General features: G+C 44.8%; 1 protein-coding gene across 2 annotated transcripts in view; it reads right to left on the reverse strand.

Annotated features, from left to right (window-relative positions):
* Positions 1–6: 6 nt before the first annotated feature.
* Fbxo47 (F-box protein 47) overlaps positions 7–13261 on the reverse strand; it is a 25758-nt gene continuing 12503 nt past the window's right edge. For both annotated transcript variants that reach the window (XM_010620060.1, XM_010620061.1), the window contains exons 5-11: positions 12763–12840; positions 10143–10251; positions 6444–6620; positions 4004–4150; positions 3067–3209; positions 796–955; positions 7–152 (exon numbers count right to left, since the gene is read on the reverse strand). In XM_010620060.1, coding sequence (XP_010618362.1) covers positions 40–152; positions 796–955; positions 3067–3209; positions 4004–4150; positions 6444–6620; positions 10143–10251; positions 12763–12840 — 927 coding nt within the window. In that variant the 3' untranslated portion in view covers positions 7–39. The remainder of the gene's footprint in view (positions 153–795; positions 956–3066; positions 3210–4003; positions 4151–6443; positions 6621–10142; positions 10252–12762; positions 12841–13261) is intronic.

Genomic DNA, 13261 nt, shown 5'->3' on the forward strand with positions numbered 1-13261 from the left:
CCGGTCTCCGGGACGCTGCGGTGCCCGCCGTGGGAGCGCTCAGGGCGGGGAGTCCAGGGCCAGGCGCAGCACCTCCTTGTGGAAGCTGGCCTGCGCCTGCACCAGGTGGAACAGGCTCAGGAAGCCTCTGTTGTCGTCCTCACCGCGACCTCCTGCGCCAGCGGGGGACAGGGTGGGGAGGGGATGTCAGTCAGCACTGGGTTGGAAAGCAGCCGGAATGGGCGCCCGTCCCTGCTTTATTACTCCTAACTTAAACACCACGGGCAAGTCGGGCAGTTTCTCTAAGGGTTATTGTTCTCATCTGTGAAACAGGCTCTGCCGGGCGTGTGTGGTGGCGCAGACCTGTCATCCCAGCACCCGGGAGGCTGAGGCAGGAGGGTCACCACAAGTTTGAGGCCACCCTGGGTTACATAGTGAGACCGTATCTCAATAAAGTAAAATAAATAAAATAGAGTTCCTTATGATGTGGGCCACCAATAAAACTATAAAATAATACTTGTTGAAAACTACAAATGTAAGATCTAATACTATGGTGGTTGGTGAGCGAACAAATTTTAAAAAATTTATTGTTTTTTTTTTCTTTGTTTTTTTGAGACAGGGTCTCACTATGTAGTCCAGACTGAACTGGAACGCACTGTGTAGCCCAGGCTGGTCTCGAACTCACAGCGATCTTCCTGCCTCAACCTCCTGGGATGGCAGGTGCATACCACACGACTCACTACTCACCAGCACTGTCTGAAGTAGACGCTGGGATGCGTTTCCCCACCCCCATGCCACACCTGCGCCCCCACTCACCAGACATCACTGACTGCAGCATCTCCACCGTCACGAAGGCAAACATGTTGGCCACTTTCTCCAGGAAGTTCATGCGTTCCCCCGGCGTGCTGAAGGTGTGACAGACCCTGTGCATCATCCTCACCACCCAGTCCATGCAGTAGAACTCCTTCTCGCACACCTGGTGTACACACACAAGCATCAGCTGCAGTCTGGGAACGGCCACTGCCTGTGGGAGGTAATGGGGGGGCTGCTCTTGGAGCTTGAGGGCCTTTGCTTTCAAATGGTGCAATTTTAGGGGGAAATGGAAATAAAATTGGGTTAGGGTTTTCAGAGTGTAACCCGTGGACTAAGGAGCAATACTGAAAAGCCAAGGAGTGCTTGGAAAGCAAGGCTCCTGCTCCTCCATGCATCCTGTGATCTGGGTTGAGCACCTGCAGGGCGAGCAGCCAGCTCAGGGGAGCACAGCCCAGAGAGCAGGCGGCCCAGCGCCTTCCAGCCCTGCCACTGACGATGGCGACGGTGATGACGGCATGTGTACTAAGCCCCGTTAGCGTCCTGTGGCTTCACTCCTCCCCACTCTCTGCCCGGTGACTGCCTCCGGTTCTCTTTTTATTTTATTTATTTATTTATGGTACCGAGGACTGAACTCAGGTCCTTGCGCTTGCAAGGCTGGCGTCGGAACCACTGAGCTACATCCCCGGCCTCCGGTCTCTTTAAAACTCCAGTTGAGGAGGCCGCTACCCCACTTTCCCGGGCTCCCTTTCTATATATATTTTTGCACATATCTCACTGAGTTTATTTATGTATACTGCATGCTTCAGTATTTCTCAAAGTCTTGTAAGCTATGTTTGATCAGAAATATATTCTGTTCATTTCCGCATTCCTAGAATCTGGTATAGCTTAGAGCTCGCAGTAAGCTCCCGACAGATTTACATTTAAGACAGGACTGGGCTGGGATGTAGCAGTGGCACCACACTTGCCTGGCCAGTGCAAGGTCCTGAGTTGGATCCTGGGTAGGAGGGGTGGGGTGGAATCCAACACAGGATCTGGCTAAGTTGCCCAGGCTGGGCATGAAATTGTGATCCTCCTGCCTCAGCCTCCCAGAGCCCTGGGATTACAGGTATGTGCACCAAGCCTGGCTTTAAATGTATTTTAAAATCTTTTTATTTTGAAAATTTTAGAGCTGGAGGTATAGCTCTCAGTGCTAGTGTAGTTGCCTAGCACATGCAAGACTCTGGATTTGATTGAGCTAGGGAACAGCAAACAAAAAATAAATCGATTACACAGAAGTAGAAAGAATAATATAACGATAAAATATTAATAACAATTACCAATCTTGTCTTAACCCTAAGCTCATTTACTTCTGTACTCTTCTTCTACCTCCCAGTTGCTCTTTCTTTCCTTGTTTTTGTTTTTGGGACCAGGTCTTACTATGTGTCCCAGGCTGGCTTTGAACTCATGATGTAGCCCAGGCTGGCGCCCAACTCACGGCGATTCTTCTGCCTCAGCCTCCTGAGAGCTGGGATTACGGGTATGGATCACCATGCCCAGCCCACATTGGTTATTTTGAAACAAATCAAACAAGTATTTTCTTCAAAATGGAGCTTCAGGTTAGCGCGGCACAGCACTCAGCTAGCATGGGCCAGGCCCCAAGTTCAATTTCCAGCACTGAAAAAGTGGAATTAAAAAAGAATGACTTGCCGGGCGGGGCGTGGTGGCACACGCCTGTAATCCCAGCACTCAGGAGGCTGAGGCAGGAGGATCTCTGTGAGTTCCAGACCAGCCTGAGCTACATAGTGAGTTCCAGGTCAGTGTTAACTACGTAGTGAGACCCTGTCTCAAAAACCAAAAGAAAAAAAGAAAAAAAAAGGATGACTTGGCAGAGCTATATAATGACAAGCCAGGTGTGACATGGGAGGAAGTTCCTGTAAGGGATGATTCCAAATACTATTGTTTATGGCATGTATGTTATGTTCCATTTTTGCAGTCCTGGGGAAAAAAGCATGTGCTGAAGGGGACCAGGCAAAAGCTCTACCACTTTGAGACGCTCTATACTCTGAGAAAAGAACATTAAATAACACTTTTTCGGTAGGTTTCCTGCACATTTCAGTCCCTGTGACAGCTCCCTGGTAGGTGATTGCTTCCGTTTTGTTTCTACCTTCATTTTTGTGATGCTGGGGATGGAACGCAGGGCTGGTGCATGCCGGCAGTCCTCCACCGCTGAGCGGCACCCCTGCCCCGCTGCAATGTGAAAAGAATTACGAGCAGAAAACCTTCGCTTTTACTCACCAAGGCCAAGAAGACCACAAGCCGAGCCAGCTCCAGGGTGCGTCCGTTCACAGCCTTGCTGGCCATGAATGTGAAGCAGATGTTGTTCCCACTGAGGATCAGGAGGTGCGCGTTGTTCTCCAGCAGCCACTCTCGGGGTACCACTTGGGGAGGACGGAGAGGGGTCGCTGAGAAATCACACAGCAGCATGGCCAACACCGTGACATACCCGCACCAGCGCTCGCCCAGAGACAGAGGCTGCTGGGACGCTGAGGGGCTCGCACAGGTGGGGAAGTGACAGTCACAGCGTAGCGCTTCCCCTGCACGGCGGTCGGCAGGCAGCGCGTGTAATCGCGTGTCATCTCGTGTAAGCGGGGAGCCGTGTACACTTCGGGACCCACAGTGCGACGCAGGCAGGGGAAAGCGGTTTCACCCGTCCTGTGCCAGCAGCAGGGGGCTTTCTTCCTAACCTAGATGGGTGTTTCCAAGGACTGTGAAATAGGAATGAGTGACCTAATTAAACTAAAGCTTTGTGTTTTGTTTTTGTTTTTTTTGTAACGGGGATAGAACTCGAGTCCTTGCGCTTGTGAGGCAGGTGGCAACACCACTGAGCTAAATCCCCGTGGTTTTGGTTTTTTGAGACAGGGTCTCACCACATAGTCCAGGCTGGCCTTGAACTCACAGTGATCCTCCTGCTTCAGCCTCCTGAATGCTGGGATCACGGGCGTGTGCCACCACACCCAGCTTAAAGCTTGGAATAATAATGGTAAATGTGTATTTCTGAAATAAAGTTGTACATACATTCTCCTCCATGTAGTGCTAAACCCTAAGCACTTTGGAGCAGTCAGTGATTTCTAACAGGCCCTTCACTTTTACCTGTTGCCCTGTCCTTACTCTTTTATAACCATAGTCTGATAGCGAATCTTTACTACTCTCTATTAGCAAATACATATTTTACCTGACAGTTCGTCTATAAGACTGATAATATCGTCTGCTGTCCACTCTCTGGTACCTGTGTCGTACAGTAATTTAATAGCATCAGCCAAACCTTTCAGACTGTGTTCATCCGTAGGGCCTTCTGTCATTTTCTGCCAAACCACCAGTCCTGAATTGAGACAAAAACATGGCTGTGATGGAACGGTTCACTTTGTGAGAAAGATTTCAGGGATCGTTTAACACAGTCGGGTCACCTTGAACCACTGGCGGTACACATGGCTGTGCTGTCCCGCAGCTTGTACTACTGGTGGTACAAATGCACCTAATCACTTTTATTGGTCTTTTTACTCTGTGGGAGGCTGTTGAATTCGAGGTCAGTTCAGGTAATTTAGCAAGATCCTGTCTTAAAATAAAACATTTTTTAAAAGCTGGGGATAGAGCTCAACGGTGGAGCATTTGTGAGGTCCTGGATTCAATCTCCTGCACTATAAAAACAGAAGGAGGAGGAAAAGGAAGAGGAAGAGGATTGCATAATGTGAACTCATTATTTATAAAAAGTCAACGCTGGTAACAGTATACATTTAAATGCTTCTTTTTATTTATTTATTTATTTATTTATTTATTTTGGTCCTGGGGTCTGAACTTGGGCCCTTGTGCTTTTGAGGCAGGCGGCGGAACCACTGAGCCAAACCCCTGGCCCTTATTTTTTGTGTTTTTGAGACAGAGTCTCACTATGTAGTTCAGGCTGTCCTTAAACTCACTATGGGGCTGGGGATTTAGCTCAGCGGTGCTGCCACCTGTCTTGCAAGTGCAAGGTCCTGAGTTTGATCCCTGGTACAAAAACAAAAACAACAACAAAAAACCAACAAAACAAACAAACAAATAAAAATCTCACTAGGTAGCCCAAACACGCTTTAAACTCTTGGCGACCCTCCTGCCTCACCCTCACAAGTACTAGGATTACAGGCATGTACCGCCATGCCGTTTAAATTTAGGTATTTGTGGCCAGGTACGGTGACGCATGTCTGTAACTTCAGCATTTGGGAAGCTGAAGCAGGAGGATTCCTGTAAGTTTGAGGACAGCCTGGCTATCTAGTAAGACGCTGTCTTAAAAACTGAAAACCAAACAAGCAAACAAACAAAAAATGTTTCTTACTGCTATGATAAAACACAGAAACAATAGCTAAACAAAGTAAAAAAACACATAGAATGGTACTCTTGGTTCAAAGATGATCTGACCCCCTAACAGAAATTGGAATGAGCACCTGCTATAACCTTACTAAAGCAAAATAAAAACTTCTGATATCCTCCTCTGAAAACAGAGCAGGCTATATTTGAGAATCTTTCAAACATTTATATATATATATTTTTTTTTCAAACATTTATATTAAAACAGAGCAATTCAGTCAATTCTGGATTATTCACTTATGGCTAATGACCTGTGTGGCTAATGCACAGAACATTTTTTTTTAAGAAGGGGATCTCATTGTGTTGCCTAGGCTGCCCTCTGGTCTCATACCTGTGAGTTCAAGAAATCCTCATGCCTCAGCCTTCTGAGTAGTTGGATTATAGGCATGTAACCCCATATCCAGCCATACAAGAAAACTTTAACCCCAGATTGACTCTCTGCTGTTACTCAACATACTTTAAATTGGTTACAGCTTAGCTGGGTGTGGTGGCAAGTGCTTGTAATCTTAACACTCCGAGAGGCTGAGATAGGCAGATTGTGAGTTTGAGCCCAGTTTGAGCAATTTAGCGGCTTGCCAAATTCTTGCCTCAAAGTAAAAAAATTTAAAAAGGTCTGGGGATGTAGCTCAGCTGGTTTGATCCCCAGTGCTGCAAAAACAAAACAACCAAAAATTCCTGTTTTCTTGTACACTTAGGTGTGCAGTGTGCAGCACTACGCCCAGATCAGCCTATTAATCTGTATATCCAGTATGAACCAGTACAGAAAGATGTGGGGAAAATCACACTAAGGTGAAGTAAAGCCTAAGTCTGAGCACTACTATGCCTCCCAGCCCTTAGTTCTCTCCAATGGCAAATATAACCTCGACTTAAGATAATGTTTACCACTAAGCCAAGGATGGTGGTGCACGCCTACAATCCCAGCACTCAGGAGGCTGAGGCAGGAGGATCACTAGGAGTTAGAGGCCTGCCTGGGCTACACAGTGAGTTCAAGTCCCGCCTGAATGACGGCGTGAGATCCTGTCTCAAAAAACAAAACCAAAAAACACCAAGGAGAAAACGATAATGTTTAAGACTGAAAAGCAGCTATTCAGGCAAAATTGGGACGACAAATATAGTTGGTAATGAGTTACAGCGGAACAATTTCTGCCTTCAAGCTTAGGTTTGCATGAGTTAATGTAGCATGCACCTACGAAATCATGAAGCAGCCCTGAGTCATTAGGAATCATGAAACCCACCAAATACAAAACACACATCCCTGAAAACTAGGTGCTCACCATCCTGAGGCGATGTTGGCCCGAAAATGATATACAGTAACCGTGCCTGGTTCACCATTGGCCATGGTTTTAATATGCGTGTCAGCCAGAAAGCGGAGTCGCTTTGATGTATCCAGTGATCAAGCAGGACATTCCTGCAGAACAGTCTGATCCTTAGCTCCAGCTTTCGGGCGCTTCCTGGGAAGACAAAAATTGCCAGCCGTTTTTCTAGAAAGGCAGATTGTACACTGGATGATCAGAGAGACACATTAACGATTGTGGTTTAGATAATAATCATGAACTGGGTTTCTGAACAGGAAGTCACCAAGAAATCATTCTTAAACTGCCCTAATTTTGTACCGGGATTGAACTCAGGTCCTTGTGCTTGCAAGACAGGCGCGGAACCACTGAGCTAAATCTCCAGCAACTGCCCTAATTTTGAAGTTCAAAGATCTTCTTACTCTTATCTTCTTCTTCTTCTTTTTTTTTTTGGTACTGGAGAATGAACTCAGGACCTTGCACTTGTGAGGCAGGCAGCTGAACCACTGAGCCAAATCCCTGGCCCCTCTTCTTATTATTCAATACTCTGAATAATGAACCGGTCAAAACACAGGTTTAAACCGGGCATGGTGGCTCACACCTGTAATCCCAGCACTCGGGAGGCTGAGGCAGGAGGATTGCTGTGAGTTTGAGACCAGCCTGGGCTACATAGTGAGTTCCAGGTTAGTCTCAACTACATAGTGAGACCCTGTCTCAACCCCCCCCAAAAAAAACAACAACAACAAAAACCCAAAACAAAACAGAAAAATCATGCTTAAGTTTACCTCTCTTGTGCAATTTTTTAATTTTAATTTTAATTTTTGTTTTTTTGAGACAGGGTCTTACTATGTAGTTCAGACTGCTCTGGAACTCACTGTGTAGCCCATGCTGGTCTTGAACTCACAGCGATCCTCCTGCCTCAGCCTCCCAAGTGCTGAGATTATAGGCATGCGCCACCACTCCTGGCTTCTCTTGTGCAATTTTAGATTTCAAAAGAAATAAGTGTGCAGGCACATCAAAGACATAATATCACCAATATACTGTGTTCTGAGAGCATTGCTCCATTTTCTTCCATAAAACTTTAGTTTTATTGAGATAGAATCCACATGCCATACAGTTTACCCCTCACAGTGTTTTGAGTGTGCTCACAGATACATGCAGCCATCCCCATAGTCAATTTAAAAAACTGTAATCATTTCAAAAACTCCTTTTTCCTTTTAGCTATCACCCCCTATCTCTTGGAACTTTATTACCCCTGGCTTGAGCAGCCAGTAATGTACCTTTTGCCTCTCTAGAGTTCAGCCTTCTGGATTTCTGTGAGTAAAAGCACACAGTGCGTGATTTCTGCGGCGGCCTTCTCTTCCCAGGCTCACCCACGCTGTAGCCTGCATCTGCCCTCTTAACGGCCAAGCACTGCGCCCTCGTATGGATGGACAGTTCACCTACCCGTCACCCACTGACGGGGATGGGGGCCATTTCTACATCTTGGCTGCTATAACTAACGCTGCTGCTAACACTCAGTGAATATGTTTCCATTTCTCCGGTGGGCAGACCTGGGAGGGATGCTGGGTCCTGTGGTGTCTGTGTTTAATCGCTTGAGGAACTGCAAACTGCTTTGTGCATTCTCATCAGCAAGAGGGTTCTGATGTCTCCTTGTGCTTGTTAACATTTGCTGTCTAAGTTTTTGATTCTAGCCACCCTAGTAGACGTAAAATGGGATCTCATTATGTTTTTTGGGGAGGCTGAGGCAGGAGGATGGGGAGTTCAAAGCCAGCCTGAGCTACACAACACACACACACACACACACACACGCCACATGAGCTTATTGGAATATAATTTACACACCGTACAATTCTGTAGTTTAAAGTTTGTAATATGAATGGGGGATGTGGCTGTATGGCAGAGCATGTGGTTATCATCTATGAGGACCTAGGATCGATCTCCACCACCAAAAAAATAAAATGTATACTTTAAATTTTTATGGCATTATTAATTTTTTTGTTTTTGTTTTTTGAGACAGGGCTTTCAACTACGTAGTTGAGACTGACCTGGAACTCACTATGTAGCCCAGTATGGTCTCGAACTCACAGCGATCCTCCTGCCTCAGCCTCCTGAGTGCTGGGATTACAGGGGTGCACCACCACACCTGGCTATAATGGCAATTTTAATGTTACATATTTTGCCACAATTTTAAAAAATTAATAATGCCAGCCGGGCGTGGTGGCACATGTCTGTAATCCCAGCACTCGGGAGGCTGAGGCAGGAGGATTGCCATGAGTTTGAGACCAGCCTGGGCTACATAGTGAGTTCAGAAGGGAGACTCTGCCTCAAAAAAACAAACCAACAAAAAAACAAAAACAAAAACCCCTCAAAATTTGCCTTTTTGATTTATAATTTGTTTTATAATGAAATATTTCCAGTTGATAGAAAACCAGAAGTTCCATAACAAACACTGTGAACACTTCTAGCTTTGTCAGAACTTCACTTTTTGCTACACTTACTTCAGATTTTAAACAAAACATAGACATTGAAGCCCCTGGCCCATAATGGGCATGGATCCCAGGAGTCTCCACTCCTGGGCAACACCCCCAGCCCTGTTTATTTTGAGACAAGATCTGGCTCCACGGCCCATGCTGGCCAGGAATTTTCCATCCTCCTTGTCAGCTTCCTGAGGGAGTCACATGAACACGTGATGCCTGTACACTGATCATTCACATAGACGCGTGGGGTGGAGAGAATGGGACGGATTTATCTGAAGGAACCGGTGGTCCGATGAGTCTGAAACCCGCAGGCAGCCTGGCATTCTGGAGACCGGGCACGGCCTGCTGGATCCAAGGGCATCTGTGGTGCCTGTGGAACCCTTCTTACCGGACCTCGCGAGAGCCCCACACCAAGAGGGCAAATCTGCTGGACTCAAAGTCTACTGACTGAAATGACCATCTAATCTGAAAAATACCTTCAGAGGACCAAATAATGTTGTTTGCCAAAAACTGTTTGTAAACCACAGTGGACCCTTGAGTTACAACTGGTCTTACATATGAACAACTAGGGTTATGGCCGGAATTTTAAGTCTAGAGTGATGACTTAAGGGCCAGATGCTTGTGTTTCCAGATGGTCTCAGATACAGATTTAACCCTTAGCTCTGGAAGGAACATGACAGCATCTTTTCCTGCGTGGGGTTGAGAAGTCCTGGGCCAGTGTCTCTCTAGGACGCTGAGATCTGCCTGTGTGCAGGAGAGAGACTTGGAGGGTCGTGTGGAGGAGCCTGAGCCTTCACTGACCAACTTGAGTTACAAAGAGCCCTTGGGAATGAATTGAGTTTGTAAGTCAAGGGCCCACTGTACTGTCTCTCTCCTAGCTTATTCTCCAGGGCCTTTGTCCTAAGCTAAATCTGGAGCTTAACTTTTTTTAAAAGTTTATTTATTTTTACAGCACCGGGGATCCAACTCAAGACCTTGCACTCGCAAGGCAGGCACTGTGCCACTGAGCTAAATCCCTGGCTGTCAAGTTTTTTAAAAAATTCTTTTTTTAACTTTTGAAACAAGGACTCACTGTCACTAAATTGCCCAGTGTGGGCTTGATTTTTGAGATCCTCCTGCCTCAGCCTCCCAGACTATTGGCTTATTGGCATGCCTATTTTTAACCTCTGTATGATATTATCTGTGAATTACAGTTCTTTACCTGGTTTGCTACAGACAGCAGCCTGCATCTTGCGAGAGAGGTCGGTCAACTCACATAAGAAGTTATAAACACGCTGGCATTCATGTTCATCCCAACCTGCTGTCAAGGTCTGAGGAAGGTAAAAATAAAGGAAACATTGAAGATGTTCAGATGACAAGTCAAAATATAAGCCATTACTCACTCCTTCATGAGCAAACACTACCATGTGGTTTTTAACCCACAATGGAGCCGTTTAAATTAATATGAAATTCACAGAATCAAAACCGAGATATACTCCAAAACCAGTTTCTTTTTGGTTGAAAAGGAAGTATCTTTGTTGTTGTTGTTGTTGTTTTGGTACTGGGGATTGAACTCTGGACCTTGCACTTGCAAGGCAGGCAGTGGCACCACTGAGCTAATTCCCCAACCCAAAAAGAAAGCATCTTTTCAGAGTACTTTTTTGTGCATTTGTTTTGTTTTTATTTTTGTTTTTGAGTCAGGGTCTCACTGTGTAGCTGAGACTGACCTGGAACTCACTATGTAGCCCAGGCTGGTCTCAAATTCACAGCAATTCTCCTGCCTCAGCCTCCCATGTGTGCCACCACGTCCGGCTCAGAGTACTTTTTTTTTTTTGGTACCGGGGATTGAACTCAGGTCTTTGCGCTTGCAAGGCAGGCCACCAAACCACTGAGCTAAATCCCCAGTCCTCAGAGTACTTTTAAATGGTACTGAATTCTGAACTTTGACAATATGAGTAAAATAATGTGAGGCCAAACCCCTAGACCACAGCTTTAGATGCTTCCCTCACACTGTCTTAGTTTTAGGATGACAGTAGAACCTTTGACTGCCCCTGCTGATATTGTTTATGAATGATAATGATCTCATTTTAATGTGATATTTTTGAACATTTATTTATGACTCTTGGATTTGAATAACTAAAAAATTTTTCATTGGGCCAGAATTTAATAACTATCGTTTATCAGGGTGTGGTGGCACACGCCTATAATCCCAGCACTCGGGGGGCTGAGGCAGGAGGATTGCTGTGAGTTCAAGACCAGCCAGGGCTACATATTGAGTTCCAGGTCAGTCTCAACTACATAGTGAGACCCTGTCTCAAAAAACAAAAAACAAAAACAAACAACTATCTTTGAACATTGCAACATGTACATATTAAGCATACATGAGAAGGAAATTCAAGTGATATACAACTATAACTAAACTTTTAAAGCTTAATTAATCACCTAAATTTTTCCTAAAATAATTAAAAGGATTCATTAGTTTAAAAATTAATCTTAGGTTCCTACTACCAAAAGCTTATAATAATCTTACTCTCTCTGGAGGGAGAGAAAAACTGGTAACAGTGATTACTTTTCGTGAAGAGTTAGTAGATGAGTGACAGGCCTAAGAGGGAGTTTAACTTTTCACTTTAAACTTTGTAACTTTTGAATGTTACATGAATTCTTGTGTATGCATTTCCTAGTCCAAGAAAAGAAATAGAGACATAGAAAAATTGAGGGCCGGGGATTTAGCTCAGTGGTTCTGCTGCCTGCCTTGCAAGCACAAGGACCTGAGTTTGATCCCCAGTACAAAAAAATTTTTTTTGAAAAAATAAAAAAATCTGTCTTGGGGCTGGGGATTTAGCTCAGTGGTTCCGCAGCCTGCCTCGCGAGCTCAAGGGCCTGAGTTCAATCCCTGGTACCCGGAAAAAAAATCTGTTTTAGAGGAGGGTAAAAGGAGGTCTTGGAACTTGGATGTGTAGGACTTGGTGAACAGGACAGGGCCAGTTCAGGAATTCCCCTTGGCGGGAGGCGCCACTTCCTGCGGTGGTTTCAGCTTTAAATGAGATGATGCATGTACACTGTTGTCTGGAGCATACCAAGGTCTTAATAAATGCTGCTTATTATCTTTTTCTCCTTTTTTTGGCACCTGGGACTGAACCCAGGAATACTGTATCTCTACACCTTTTTTTTTTCATTTTGAAACAGGGTCTTGCAAAGTTGTTTAGAGAGGCCTAGAACTTGAGATCCTCCTGTTTCAGCTTCTCAAGTATCTGGGATTACTGGAGCATGCCACTGAACCTGGCTATTTTTATCTGCTTTGTTTACAATAAGATGTTAATAAAAATGTTCTCAAAATCATACAGTTGATATCTGAAGCCACACCTTAAATGACCGGACCAAGAGCTTAAACTCACTATATCTACACATCAGAACACACATGTGCTAACCCATAGCATTTCTAGTCTCCACAATTGCTGGAAACTTGGACATTGGCACAGAGGAAATAAATGTTAAATATTTCTTACAAGCTAGAAACCAAAGAAGAAAATCTGAGATGGCAAACACTATTAATACACTCTCAAACTTCACAATTTTCTTTTGTTTTCTTTAAGAGTAGTATAACTTCTATTTGCCAGGCATGGCGGCACACGCCTGTAATCCCAGCACTTGGGAAGCCGAGGCAGGAGCCTGGGGTACACAGTGAGTTCAAGGCCAGCCTGAGCTATGTAGCAAAATCCTGTCTCAGAAACAAAGAAGCAACACCTAAACTTCTGTTTTGTTAACTACAGAAGGATAGCCTTCACACTCGACTTGTTATCACTTCAAAAGTATTTCTTTGCTGCTTTCACTAAAACCTGTACCTGTAATATCATGCCATAACACGATAATCCTAAGCACTGCGTGGGAGCTGCACAGCCATTGAATTTAAAACAGGCAACCTGCAAAGAGAACAACTGTTAATTCTGCCTTTCCTGAGAATCTGTACAATGATTTGACATTCACATTGAATGGAAATAAGGGCCAGGGATTCAGCATTGGCACCACACCTGTCTCACAAGTGCAAGGCCCTGAGTTTGATTCCCGGATCCGAGAAAAAAGAAATTAATGGAAATAAGCAAGATTGTTTTTCAATATGTATTCTTTTTATTTTTTCCCCTGGTACCAGGGATCAAATTCAGGACCTTGAGCTTGCGAGGCAGGTGTGGTGCCATTAAACTAAATCCCCAGCTCATCAATATGTATTCTAATTAGCACTATGTTCATAGGTGGGGGTTACAAAAGAAATGTTTACTCTTAAGCATCTTACAATTTAAGAAAATAAAATATACAATGTAAAATTGCTATATTAATTTGTGTCAT

Source organism: Fukomys damarensis, unplaced genomic scaffold, assembly GCF_012274545.1.
Source record: "Fukomys damarensis isolate Sample0158 unplaced genomic scaffold, DMR_v1.0_HiC HiC_scaffold_13, whole genome shotgun sequence".
In the NCBI taxonomy this organism is placed as follows: Eukaryota; Metazoa; Chordata; class Mammalia; order Rodentia; family Bathyergidae; genus Fukomys; species Fukomys damarensis.